Source organism: Pelodiscus sinensis, chromosome 2 (genome assembly GCF_052426305.1).
Source record: "Pelodiscus sinensis isolate ZL-2025 chromosome 2, ASM5242630v1, whole genome shotgun sequence".
Lineage (NCBI taxonomy): Eukaryota > Metazoa > Chordata > Testudines > Trionychidae > Pelodiscus > Pelodiscus sinensis.
In genome coordinates this window covers 41,813,542-41,827,865 of record NC_143053.1, presented here as the reverse complement: position 1 = coordinate 41,827,865, position 14,324 = coordinate 41,813,542, and the positions used below count along the sequence as shown (strand labels likewise).

General features: G+C 43.0%; 1 protein-coding gene across 2 annotated transcripts in view; it reads left to right on the top strand.

Annotated features, from left to right (window-relative positions):
• INTS8 (integrator complex subunit 8) overlaps window positions 1–14,324 on the top strand; it is an 83,381-nt gene that overhangs the window by 54,167 nt on the left and 14,890 nt on the right. For both annotated transcript variants that reach the window (XR_016348700.1, XM_075920360.2), the window contains exons 15-20: window positions 110–311; window positions 1,784–1,905; window positions 5,330–5,514; window positions 7,389–7,422; window positions 9,467–9,523; window positions 9,610–9,671. Coding sequence is in view for 1 of the 2 variants with exons in the window: in XM_075920360.2 (XP_075776475.1) it covers window positions 110–311; window positions 1,784–1,905; window positions 5,330–5,514; window positions 7,389–7,422; window positions 9,467–9,523; window positions 9,610–9,671 (662 nt within the window). In the remaining variant the exon portion in view is untranslated. The remainder of the gene's footprint in view (window positions 1–109; window positions 312–1,783; window positions 1,906–5,329; window positions 5,515–7,388; window positions 7,423–9,466; window positions 9,524–9,609; window positions 9,672–14,324) is intronic.

The following is a 14,324-nucleotide window of genomic DNA, read 5'->3' as shown; positions in this document are numbered from 1 at the left end:
TGCCAAGGCTTGAAATAATCCAGAATTGGTTAATGTTCTAGCACTTGTCTAATTTATAATTCAGTTGAAGTAATGGTGTGTCTCTCACATATGCTGTGTTGTATTACAGGATTTTGTCCATGCAAAGCAGCTCTTTGCTGCTTGCCTTGAACTTGTGACAGAGTTTTCTCCAAAGCTGCGCCAGGTCATGCTGAATGAGATGTTGCTGTTAGACATTTATACTCATGAAGCAGGAGCAGGAGTTTGTGGAGAACGTCCTCCTTCTGATTTGATTAGCAGAGTCCGAGGATATTTGGAAATGAGGGTGCCTGGTAAGAATGTAACTGACTGATCTCTTAAACTTCAGAGGGGTAGCCGAGTTTGTTGCTTTTTAAGCTTTTCCAGTTACAGACTAATAGTCTAGCAGCACCTTAAAGACTAACAAAACATGTAGATGGTATCATGAGCTTTCGTGGGTACAACCCATTTCTTCAGATGACTGGAGCATACTAGTGCTGCTAGACTATTTGTTGATCTCTTAAAGGCACAGTAAAATATAAAGGTAGTAAAAGGTTTGCAAAACCAAAAAACAGGGTTCTGTGACCTCATTTCCAGTGACAATAATGTATAGTAAAAATATTAAACATGTTTTTAATTGTCTTAGAGTTTGAGCATCTTAAAGTGAAAAAAGTTGTCCTATGGACTGCACTTTGCCAGTTTGTTTTAAACAGACCTGGGGGAATATCTGTTTTTGTTCTCTGGCAATTCTGAAGGGGGAAAAAAATCAGTTTGACTCAAACTGAAACTGACTTTTTGCATGCACTGTTTTGTTGTAGCCATTTTAGTCTTAAGCTATTAGGCACAAATTGTGGGTGAAGTAATATATTTTATTGGACCATCTTCTATTGATGAGAGAGTAGCTTTTCAGCTTATGCAGGTCACCTAACAAAGAGCTGTGTAAGCTTGAAATCTTGTGTGTCTCACCCATAGACATTGGTCCAGTAAAAGGTATTATATCATCCATCTTTCTCACTGAAATCATTTAGAAGTTTTGGCAAGTTAAAAAAAAATTCAAAACACCATGTTCTTTTTAATGCTAGTGTTCATTTTTGGATTGAATAAGTTTGTTTCCAGTCGTCTTAATCTTTTAAATAAAAGCAAAGGAAATAATGGGCTTGATTGATGGAGAAGTTGGTTGTCCCATAGCCCAGTGGTTCGAACACTCAGTTGGAATGTGAGAAATCCACATTTGAACCTTCATCCTGAAACAGGGGTTTGAATCCAGGTCTCTCCCCTCCCAGAGGAGTATTATAACTAATGGCAGTAGAGGTCTGGGGAGTGACTCTCAGTTCCTTCTGTTGAAGCAGTTCTGCTTCCTGTAAATAATTAAACACAGGATCAGGGATTTGAATGAAGGAAAACCAAGTTCCAATAGAATGCCCTAACCACCAGACTGGAATGTCATTCACATTCACTTTCTCTCTGTGATATTACTGTTTGTTGGTATTTTAACAAATACCATTGTGGAAGCTGAATATTGCAACTTCTTCTGTTTACATGGATGCTATGGCCTGATTTTCAAAAGCAGGAACACCTAAAACTACAAAATAAGTTCATGGAAGTTGCTGATGCTTACTCATCTGAAAAGGCATCTACCATGTTTGCTACTACAAAAGATAGGAAGCGGAAATGTGGCCAATAACTGTTTGTCGTGGTTTTTATAAATGCTAGAGTTTCGTTGGGGAAAAAATTATGACCTAGTATTGGTTGATGAGCTAAACATTTTTTTTTAAATCTCTTGTAGATATTCCTCTTCGACAAGTTGTAGCAGAGGAATGTGTTGCCTTCCTGTTAAACTGGCGGGAGAATGAGTACTTAACTATGCAAGTTCCTTTACTTCTGGTTCAGACTAATCCTTATGTGAAGGTAACAGGTGTTCAGACTGAAAGGGGCAAGATGCCATACTATGCCTCCTCCTTTCTTTTTTCTTTTGAGTTCCAGTACTTCTAAAGGCATATGTCATTCTTTCTGTCAAGTTTAATTCTAATTGCAGTAACGAGTGGGGAAAAAGTCTTCCAAAAAACTAATACTGTGTAACAAAACTAAGCATGATGCTATTTGTTCAAATTCGGTAAGATCTAGCAATGAGATTGACTTGTCTGTGCTACAAGAATAACTGACAGGAGATGTGGCTTATCCCACCTTTGTTCACTAACCTGGCAGCGGCCTGGTTTCATTAGCATCTAACACAAGAAGGACGCAAACAGTAATGACAACAAGGAGTCTGGTGACAACCTTAAACACTAACACATTTATTAGGGCATAAGCTTTTATGAGAGCCACTCCCATCTCTGTATCCCTTCCTTTTTTTTTCTCTCTTTTCTTTTGAAGGGAGTTGTACCCTTACTTAGCACTGAAATTACATCTACCCTGCAGAGAAGATCAAAGCTGCTGCTGTTGATCTTCCAGGGTTCAAATGAGCAGGTCTAGTTAAGACAGCTAATTCGAACAGGTTCACAATCCTCCTGGAAAGGAGTAACAAGTGGGGTTCCACAGGGGTCTGTTTTGGGACCGGTTCTGTTCAATATCTTCATCAACAATTTAGATATCAGCATAGAGAGTACGCTTATTAAGTTTGCAGTTGATACCAAGCTTGGATTCAATTCACAAATTGGAGAAATGGTCTGAGGTAAACAGGATGAAGTTTAATAAGGACAAATGCAAAGTGCGCCACTTAGGAAGGAACAATCAGTTTCACACATACAGAATGGGAAGCGACGGTCTAGGAAGTAGTGTGGCAGAAAGGAATCTAGAGGTTATAGTGGACCACAAGCTAAATATGAGTCAATAGTGTGACGCTGTTGCAAAAAAAGCAAACATGATTCTGGGATGAATTAACAGGTAGGTGTGTTGTGAGCAAGACACGAGAAGTCATTCTTCCGCTCTACTCTGCGCTCATTAGGCCTCAGTTGGAATATTTTGTCCAGTTCTGGGCGGCACATTTCTAGAAAGATGTGGAGAAATTGGGGAAGGTCCAGAGAAGAGTAACAAGAATGATTAAAGGTCTAGAGAACATGACCTATGAAGGAAGACTGAAAGAATTGGGTTTGTTTAGTTTGGAAAAGAGAAGATTGAGAGAGGACATGATAGCAGTTTTCAGGTATTTAAAAGGGTGTCGCAAGGTGGCGGGAGAAAACTTGTTCTTCCTGGGTCTGAGGATAGAACAAGAAGCAATAGGCTTAAACTGCTGCATGGGAGGTTTAGGTTGGACATTAGGAAAAAGTTCCTAACTGTTAGGGTGGTTAAACATTGGAATAAATTGCCGACGGTGGTTGTGGAATCTCCACCTCTGGAGATATTTAAAAGTAGATTAGATAAATGTCTATCAGGGATGGTCTAGACAGTACTTGGTTTTGCCATGAGGGCAGTGGACTGGACTGAATGACCCCTCGAGGTCCCTTCCAGTCCTAGTATTCTATGAACTGAGAGGGGCATACTGGTGGTTGCTGGTAGTCCTCCTTCCACAAGAAGTAAGGGAAAGTATTCTGCCTTTGACTTCCTGCAGTGTGGACAGCACCAAAAATCGAGTTAAAGTACTTTAAAATTATTGACCTGATTTGTTCAATGTACAAACCCTCGACGTGCCAAGCTGTTTACAATGGTGTCTTGACAGGAATCCTTCAGAATACTCTCAGGAATGCGACAAGGGTGCCTATTGTCACCTTTCCTGTTCTTGATCATAATGGACTGGATTATGAGCAGAACAGACAGACAGACATCAATGGGGCATTCAGTGGACACCTTTCAAACAACTAGAGGACATTGATTTTGCTGATGATGGCTCCTTCCACGCACACCAGCATGAAAGCATGGAAGAAAAGGTCGCAACACTAGACAAAACTGCTTCAATGACTGGACTGAGCATCAACAAGGGAAAGACCAAGACAGTGAGGATCAACCAGTCCAATAACAAGACCACCACACTGAGAGGGGATGAACTGGAAGATGTGGAGCAGATCACCTATTTGGGGAATATTATGGGCAGAGATGGAGGAACAGACAAGGATATAAATGGTAGAATAGGGAAAGCAACAGCTGAATTTAAGGCCCTTCATCTCATATGGAGCTCACAAATAATATCTGTAAAGATGAAATCTCAGATCTTCAACATAAATGTGAAGAGTGTGCTCTTGTATGGATGCGAGACCTAGTGTACTAAAAAGTCTTTAAATCACAAGCTACAGACATTCATAAACAGATGCCTGACGTACATTCTTCGCATCAAATGGCAAGACTTTGTCACAGATGAGGAGCTTTAGAACAGAGCAGGACAAGAACCACTTGACATTCAAATCAAGAGAAGAAAGTGGGAATGGGTAGGCCACATTCTCAGAAAGCCATCTTCCAGTATAGTCTGTCAAGCTCTCACATGGAATGCACAAGGAAAATGCAAAAGAGGAAGACCTCAGATAACGTAGAGAAGATCTACTGAGATTGTCTGGAGACAAAACCTCTAGCTGATTCCTGGAGTACCCCATTTATCGTCCTTCAGAATGAAGTGGACGAGACTTGTAGATGACCTATGCTTCACTTGGAATATAAGGGTATAGTAGTAGTAGTAGTAGTAGTAATGGGAACAGAAACCTATACTGAATATTGAAACAGTGATGTGAATGGGTCCTCGGCTTCAGTTATATTTGGAACACGAATTATTTCAGTAGGAGACACAGGTGTGAAAAGAATTAGATTGGTCTTTAAGTGAGTTCATTTTCCTAAAATGTTAGTGGTTTATAATTTTCAACTCATTGCTGATTGTATGTTAAATATTACTGTGGCATTCAAACATCTATCATTTTGGAGTTTTACTTTTCAAAAATATTTGTTTTATAGCAATATTATGATAGTTATCAGATTATTACATTAAAGCAAAAGACACGCAAACTTCATTGTTAGTGGTGAAAATTCTTCTGATCCACTCAGCCTGCTTTTTAGTCACTGTTACATTTTAAACATTTTTTTAATATTCATTTTGCTTAATAGAATGAATAGAAAAATGGAGCCCTTAGTTTTGCAGTGTGGCCTGAGTTTTGATTGGATCAAGAGTGGAGCATTTTCTTGGACCTGTTGTGGTTTCCCTAGGCTGCATCTTTATATTAAAAATAAAGATGTCTGCAAGTGTGCTCCAGTTTAAGAAAATTAATCACGAGTCTCAAACTCCTGGTTAGATGTCCTATGTCACAGAGTAGTCATCCCTGCGACTAATATCAAACAACCTATTTAAACTAATAATCCCTTTTATATATGCAAAGATGAACTGACCACTGTGTGTTTGCTGTTTTGTTTTACTTAGTTGGGGCAGCTTTTGGCTGCTACATGCAAAGAACTTCCAGGTCCCAAAGAAAATAGACGGACAGCTAAAGACCTTTGGGAAGTTGTTGTGCAGATCTGCAGTGTATCCAACCAGCACAAACGAGGCAATGATGGCAGAGTGAGTTTAATAAAACATAGAGAATCTACATTAGGCATTATGTACAGGTATGTTTCCATAAATTATTTAACACAATCAATCTTTGAACTCTAAATTTGACCTTCTCTTCATTCAGGAATTGCTCTGATTCAGCAACTAGTGCCCAGCACCTGGCATAGTTACAACTGGCTGGATGTTTTTACCAAAGAGCATTCAGTCCAAATCCCACCTGCTCTGGCCTTCTTAGGGGTCAGCATTGATAAAGTGATACTGATTGTTGATTCAAGGCGATTCCCAAAATAGGACAAGACCTTTGAATATTTAAGGTGACATCCTGACTTGACTGAAGTCAATAAAAAAGCATTCTTATTGACTTCAGCGGATCCAGGATTTCCTGTTAGTAACTAAGCCTCTACTAATTTTACTTGATTAACCTAGAAACACCCAAACTGTCCCCCACTGAGAGCCATGTGCAACTTATCTGTAGCTCAATGTTGTCTCCAGGTCTGTGCCCAGATTACTATGATGTGTTACACACTGGTTGAGTGATCCTCACAGGCCAACGATATGTATTAAATCTCATGCAGGGCTCTGTTTAAGAGTAAAACTCTGTGGGCCTTAACTTCTGCAAACGTGCTGATCTGGTTAATATGCATCTAAAAACCAGTCTGCTTTGTCTTTTAGTACTGCTTTGGTTAGAGGAGCAGGTATACAGGCTTGCTTGTTATGTTCTTGTGACTGTATATTTTAGCAAGGTCTATATTTTAGCAAGGCCTAGGTATATGTTGAGAGATTGAATGTGTTACAACTCCTCCAATTCACACAATAGAAGGTTGTAGCCTTTAGGGATGTCAACATGTAGTCGACTGAATGATTAACCGTAAGCCTATCGACTGTACACATTCCCCTGCTGCCTCTGTATCAGAGGCAGCAACTGAGGGAGCCAGTGCTCAGATCCTGCAGAGCAGCCTTCCTCATTCTGCCTCTGATTGATAGTCAGCAGTGAAGAGCATGAGGGGGGCAGGTGGGAGCCAGTACATGCTGGGAGCTGACTTTTAAGTTAGCTTTCCTTTTCTCTCCTCATCCTCAGCCCCCTTCCCTGTGGGAGGCAGCAAAGGGGGAGGCGGCAGGTGCTGGCGCTTGGGAGAAGCCGGCTCTCCACAAGCACCAGTTCCATGGAGCTGCCTCTTCCCCTGCAGAGGCAGCAGCGAGGGAAGGAAAAGGAGGTGGCCAGAGAGCTGTCTCTGTCTACATTTAGCCCAGACTCATCACAGCCAGAGGCTGCTCTGTGGGATGCTGGAGCAGCCTCTGTCCACAAGGGGCTTGGGCCCCCCCAAGGACAGGGCCTGCTGCCATTGATACAGAGATAGCAGTGCGGGGTAGCAAGGGACTTCCCAAGAGTGGGGCCAGAGCAGACTGCAGGCCCTGCCCCGGTGACTATCAAATAATCGTGTAACGGTAAGTTTTGATGTGGTTACACGACTATTAAATTAATCGATATCTAACATTACTAATAGCCTTGTCTTGATATGAAAACTAGAATTTCATGGTAAAGGCTCTATCTCTTGTTTTGAATGCGTGATGAACATTTCTTGTCAAGCAGTCTTGGTAGCAAATGCATATAACTGTGAAATTAACTAGAGTGGACCTTTGCACATTAGTCTTTGGCCCATTGCTTTGATCCCTCACTTGTAGAATTTATGAAAAGGTTGAGTTATTCAGACAGTAACTGTTCGTGGCTGCTCCTGCCGTGCATTAAAAGTTCTCGTCACATGATTGTATATGTCCATTCCACTTCAGGTGTCTGGAATTAAGAATGTTCCAGTAGGCCAATAGTCTGTTTTGGTTGACCATCTCTGTATTATTTATAATGTATAAATGTTTCTCTACGCTTTCAGTTGTGATTGATACATTACACATGTAATATGTCTCTCTTATTTAGGAATGAATTAATCTCATTTATCAAAAAGTTACGGGTAAGTTTTATGTTGTAGACTTCAACATTTATTTCTTTAAGGACACTTTCCTGTATTGCCCGTTCTGAAAATATTGAGTGTTATATAAATATTTTAGTACAACACATGGTGTAATTGAGAATTTACTTAATCAACCATACAAACTATGGTTTGCTGAATAGCTTGCTTAAAATTTCACTAGTTTCTCATTACAGAGATCTTAAGCTAATAATCATAGAATGAGGCAGGAAAAACTTTAATAAATAGACAAAAACCATAAAACCAATGTTCACTTAAATATGATACAACTTTGTTTACAATTATGAATTCAGATAAAATTGTCTGTCTTCCGTTGAAACTGGCCTCTTCCCTATTACCTTGAAGTCCAGTGTGAACTGTGTTTTATGTACCCACAGTCTAAACACTTCTGGGGTGAAGACAGGCAGCTGTCTGCATTATAAGAAATATGTGCACAAGTTGGAAAGTTGAGTGGGTTTTTTTTTTATTATTTGTAAAACATTATACAGGTTGAACCTCCCTGGTCCATCACTGTGGGTTCCTGAAGGGTCCCAAACCAGGGAGTTTGCCAGACCAGAGGAGGAAAATGCTCCCCTACTGGAATCCCACTCCTGAGCTCCTCTCCCTGGAGCTCCCAAGTCCGGGGCTTTCACACTGCTGCCAGAGTTCCCCAGGGTTCTGGATAGGATCATCTGGCTGCTGATGGCCCTGCTGTGTCTGGGGGTTCACCAGGGTTCCCAGCTGCTGCCAACCCAGCTTGGCCATCTCCGGCCCCACTGCCACTGAGTGTTCCTTGGCCAAGATTGCCCTGCCTGGGCCCGTTCCCGCCAGTGGTTCCCTTGCTGAGGCCACCCCTGCCCCGCTGCCACTGGGGATACCCCAGGTTCCCTGGCTGGGGCTTCCTGTCCTCGCAGCCACTGGGACTTCCCTAGGGTTCCTGTTCTGGGGTTGCCTGGCCCTTGCTTGCCCCACTGCTGGGGCCAGTCCTGCTCCCAAAGGGGTTCCTCAGCCCGGAATCACCCAGCTGCTGCCAGGCCCTGCTGATGTTTGGGGGTTTCCTAGCCTGTCTGAGGCACCGCAGCCTGGCCCAGCCACTGCTGGTCCAGCCAGGGCTCCCTAGCCTTGCATTCTCCTGGCTGGCTCCTGCACCTGGCCTCCTAGGCTCTTTGGTCCAGCAACATCCATGACCCTGATGGACCTCAGATGTTGCCTGGATTTGGGAGGTTCAATATGTAGTACACCTTGCACTTTAGAGCAAGAAGATTGCCAGGGGAAATAAATATGCAGAGTGGCCTAATATAAGTATCACTTATTTAATATCTTCTTGAGCAATTTATTAAGGGACTGTCTCTTGGGGCTTGTTTACATAGGGAGCTCTTCCTGTTGAACTCCATGTAATAGATCAGTGTTTCTCAACCTTTATTTTTTTTTAAAAAGTACCCCTTTTGCAAAGGAGAAAAAAAAAGTACCCCCAGTACCTATAGTTTTCAGACACACATTTTTTTTCTACCATTGCAACACATTTGTTTAAACAACTTAATCGTAGCCAAGCATGTGGTGAAATTTTTGGGTGTAAAAAGTCCAAAAATAATAAAGCTCTGTAAAACTTAAAACAAAAATTGTTTTCTCCAAATTTCAATTGTGTTGACATACCCCCCCCACCCCCCACACACACACGCATTTTTCTTGAGTACCCCTAATGGTACTCATACCACTGGTTGAGAAACACTGTGCTAGATGCTTTGTTTAGTTTAGTTAATTTTGGAAGTAGATTTAGCTAATTCAGAATAAGTCACTCTTGTTCTGGAATAAGCACATCTACACATGGAGCTAAGCAGGAATAATCAATCTGCTTTCAATTTACACTGTGCTTCATTCTAAATTAATCTCCTTGGTTAGATAAGCTTTTATACAACTATTATGAATCAGTTTTCTTTATTGCAAAAGTCTTTGCAAAATTGTCTTAAACCCCTTCCAGGATACATCTGATGTTAAAAAAGAGAAAATAGACTATTGTGTAATCTTCTTTGTTTTTCTTTCATCATAGGAACCACTGGTTTTGACTACAATATTATCTCTGTTTGTTAAGCTTCATAATGTTCGGGTCAGTACAGTGTTGTTATCATCTTTACTTTTTTGTAAGTGTGTCTTTTGTATCTAATTCCTATTTTAATACTTTTCTCCTCTTAGGAAGATATTGTGAATGATATTGCAGCGGAGCATATTTCTATTTGGCCATCAACTATTCCCAAGTAAGATAACTTCTAACATAAATGCATAATTAGAAAATAGCATTTTGTTGTTGTGTATTTAATTTCAGCTATTATGTGAACTGGTTTTCTATTAGAAGGCATAGCTGACTCATTCAGGCATGATTCTGATGTAACTTTATAATGAATCTTTGCTCACAGATAGGTATGCTCCTGATAGAGGAGCAAGTACAAGTATATATTTTTTTCTTAATTGCCTTTAGTAACTGTAGAAGTTGGTGTTATGAATTGTTAATCTTTCCAAAATGTTTAGTGACAACGGGGGTTTGTGTGCTTCTGTATATAATGTTGTCTCTTGAAAATAAGCATTGAGTTTGATGCATTTAAGCTTTCTTTTAGTATCTCTCACATCTGCATCAACACTGGGGCTATATCGCACTGCAAAAAGGTGTGGTTTTACAGCAGAAATAATTATTACATCTCTGCCCCCACACCTCTTCTTGGAAGAGGAAAAAAGCCTAGTTCATTTTCCTCTCTTTCTCCTCCTGCCACCCCATAAGTTTCCCAAGAGAGCTCCATCAGGAGGAGCACTTGAGTATACGGGTTACTGGCAGCCATCATCTCATGTAGACCTGCTCTAAGCGAGGTCTGATAGATATTAATAATTGTATACTGGTAGTAGTATCTAAAAGGCCCCATTTAGGAATCAGGGTTCCTATTGTGCTGCATACACACAATAGTCCCCATCTCCCAAAGAGACTACAATAGTAGCAGTGACTGAGCACACAGTCGATTCAAAGGATTCAGAAAAGAACTTCATAAGTTCATGGAGGATAGGCTGTAGCCAGGATGGTGTCCCTAGCCTCTCCCAGAAGCTGGGAATGGGCCACTAATTTAATGGAGTCCTGAGAAACCAATCACTTGATGGTTATCTGTTCTGTTCATTAACTCTGGGGCATCTGGTATTGGCCACTGTCAAAAGACAGGATTCTGGGCTAGGTGGACTTTTGGTTTGATGCAGTTCTTATGGCTGTACAATGATTGAGGCTGGTCTACACCAGTGTTTCTCAACCAGGTACAAGTACCCTTAGGGGTACTCGAAAAGTCTAGGGGATACATCTACACAACTGAAATTTGGAGAACTGAATTTCTGTTTTAAGTTTTAACAGCACTTTATTATTTTTGTACTTTTTACACCCAAACATTTCATTGCCTGCACAGCTACGATTAAGTTGTTTAAACAAATGTTACAATGATAGAAAAAAAATTCTCTGAAAACTGTAGGTACTAGGGGTACATATACATACATATATATATATATATTTATTTATTTTAAAGGGGAGGGTATTTTTTTTTAAAGGGGTACTTTATAAAAAAAAAAGGTTGAAACACACTAGTCTACACTAATGTTCCAACTATAACTGCCACTGATGAAGTGTGGGAATTTTTAAGAAAAGTTGATTCTGGGTATATAGTCAACAACAAGGAGACTGACCCATCTAGTTGCATCCCTAAACCTGCAGTAAATCAGGTCTTACCACAGGTAGGTAATTTCTTGTTCTTCTTCGAGTAGTGTCCCCGTGGGTGCTCCACTGTAGGTGAAGGGTTGCCCTGAGCCGCAGATCGGAGCTTTGTATAGCAGTTTCCCCTGTTGAGCCGCGCATGCCCAGGAGGCGTCTCGAGCCCTTCCCGCCTCCTGAGGAGCGTGACTCAACCCCCTCCTTTCAGTTCCTCTCTAACCGCCCTCGTCTGCGGATTGAGCAGTTAGGAGCTCCCTGTCAGATTATCTGACTGCTTTACTCTTACTAATTTGGGCATAGTTAGCTTCCCCTGTTATCCTAGTTACTCTTTCCCTGTTTCTTTATTTTAAAAAAAAAAAAAAAAAAAACTAGAAATAGGAAAAATAGATTAATTAAATCCCCCCCCTCAGGGGGGGCTTGAACTTACCTCAGACCGAGATTCTGGTGAACCGGCTTTCTCCCGCCTGTCAAACAAGAAACACATAAAGGCTACGTCTACACTGGCCCCTTTTCCGGAAGGGGCATGTAAATTTCACCAGTCGTCGTAGGGAAATCCGCGGGGGATTTAAATATCCCCCGCGGCATTTAAATAAAAATGTCCGCCGCTTTTTTCCGGCTTTTAAAAAAGCCGGAAAAGAGCGTCTACACTGGCCCCGATCCTCCGGAAAAAGTGCCCTTTTCCGGAGGGTCTTATTCCTACTTCGAAGTAGGAATAAGACCCTCCAGAAAAGGGCACTTTTTCCGGAGGATCGGGGCCAGTGTAGACGCTCTTTTCCGGCTTTTTTAAAAGCCGGAAAAAAGCGGCGGACATTTTTATTTAAATGCCGCGGGGGATATTTAAATCCCCCGCGGATTTCCCTACGACGACTGGTGAAATTTACATGCCCCTTCCGGAAAAGGGGCCAGTGTAGACGTAGCCAAAGACTTTAAAAAAAAAAAGAAGCAGCAGCAGCAAACCACATAAACTATAATAATATAATAATTTCAAGAGCGAGAGAGCCTGCAATGTCTGGCTCCTCAGGGTTTAAAAAGTGCGCTCAATGCCGGGATCCAATGCTGGCTTCAGATGGCCACTCGCACTGCATATGGTGTTTGGGGGAGACTCACTCTCCACACAACTGTACCCACTGCAATTCCCTGACGGCGAGAGCCAGAAAAGACCGTGAGCTCCGCCTCAGGATGATTTTATTTGAAAAAGCTCTACAGCCTGCGGGAGAACAATCTGCACCGCAGCAAGAGCCTCCGCCGCCTTCCAAAAATACCCCGAGACCCATAGCATCCCGCTCTCTTCCAGCCTCTTCCTCTCCCAAACATAGAGGAGAGGCACACCAGGCTGGGAAGTCCCCTGCCACTAAGGCTTCGGGGCGATCCTCCCACTCCGCACCGGTATCGGGGCACTCAACAGCTGAGTGGCCCCAGGAGCGCTCTAAGCAGCCGGCACGGCATGAAAAGCCGCCGCCGCTTCGAACCGCGGTGCCACTTGCAAGCGTGGCACCGCTTCCAGCCCTGACACCTCTTCAAGCCTCTACGGCGCCCCGGGACCATTCTCAGCAGCCGGCATGGCATGAAAAGCCGGCGCCGCTTCAAACCGCGGTGCCGCTTCAGAGCGCGGCACCGCTTCCAGCCCCGGCGCTGCTTCAAACCTCTGCAGCGCCGAAACCTACATCACGGCTTAAAGCTGCGGTGCCTCTTAAAGTGACGGCACCGCAGCAAAACGATGGGCAGCCTCCGAAGCCTCTGGCAACAGCTCATGCTCCGCTGGTCCTCCCACAGCCAGACAAGCAGCCAGATGAGACTCCTAGGGATCAGCCCCAACAAGAGACTGATCCATACAGTGGGCATCATTATCTGTGCCTGCCCTCTACTTCTTACTCTCCTGAGGGGTCTCCATCAAGGCGATCCCCTCCCAGATCGATGTCACCGTCGTCTCTTCACGACGCTCCCCTTCCTGATGATGACCACCACACGGTCCATTCCTCACGACATCCATCACCTGGAAAGGCTCGCTCTCACCATTATAGGGCTCCGCCACAACATGGCCCATGGCACCCATACTGGCCTTACCCACCTCCACCTTATCCACCGCAATGGGGACCGTGGGAACACTGGGAGCCATATGGACACCGCTCCCCACCTCGTTCCATTACATCCCGGATAAGTTTGCCTCGGCCACAACCCCTAACTCCAGCAAGTTTTTCGGAGGATGAGGTGGAATGAATCTCAAACAACGACTCGGATACTCAGTCGGTAAACATCACACACTCTGATGCCCTTGATGCACAACCAGAGGACGCCGTAGTACCATCAGACACTGGAACGATTGACGATCTAAAACAGTTCCAAGAACTATTCAAGAGAGTAGCGACAAGCCAGAATGTCTCCCTGCAAGAGGTGCAGAAGAAACAATACCAATTGTTAAAGAATCTACATCCGACACTACAGGGCAAGATTGCCCTACCCATAGACGAGGCAATCATGGAGACCTCAGAAGATCTCTGGAAGACGCCTGCATCTATCCAACCGACTAACAGGAAAATTTACAGAAAGTACTTTGTTCCCTCAAAAGACAACGACTTTCTCTTCACTCACCCACAACCTAACTCACTAGTCATGGACTCAGTACAACAACGAGCGAAGTTTCCACAGTATAGGACGGGCAATGCAGACAAGGACCACAAAAAGTTGGACTCCTTTGGCAAGAAAGTATACTCCTCTTCAACTCTACAACTCAGAATATCAAATTACTCTGCTCTTTTAGCAAATCACAACTTTGACAACTACTCAAAACTGGGAGAACTAATGGCGCATCTCCCCGACTCCAAAAGACCCATCTTAAAATCAATAGTTCATGAGGGCCATATGATCGCCCGCGCCGCTTTCCAAATGGCAATGGATGTAGCTGACACTGCAGCCCGAGTTACAGCTACAGCGGTGGTGATGCATACAGCCTCTTGGCTCCAGTCATCTGGAGTTCCACGCGAACTCCAGCCCAAAGTGGAGGACTTGCCATTTGACAAACAAAAGCTATTTGCAGCCACTACGGATGAAATGCTCCACAACAGCAAAAATTCTAAGTCCACACTTCGCACGCTAGGCATGGGCACGCCACCCTATAAACGCAGGCGATACACCCCATATAATTCAGATAATCGATATCGCTATGGACAATACAATC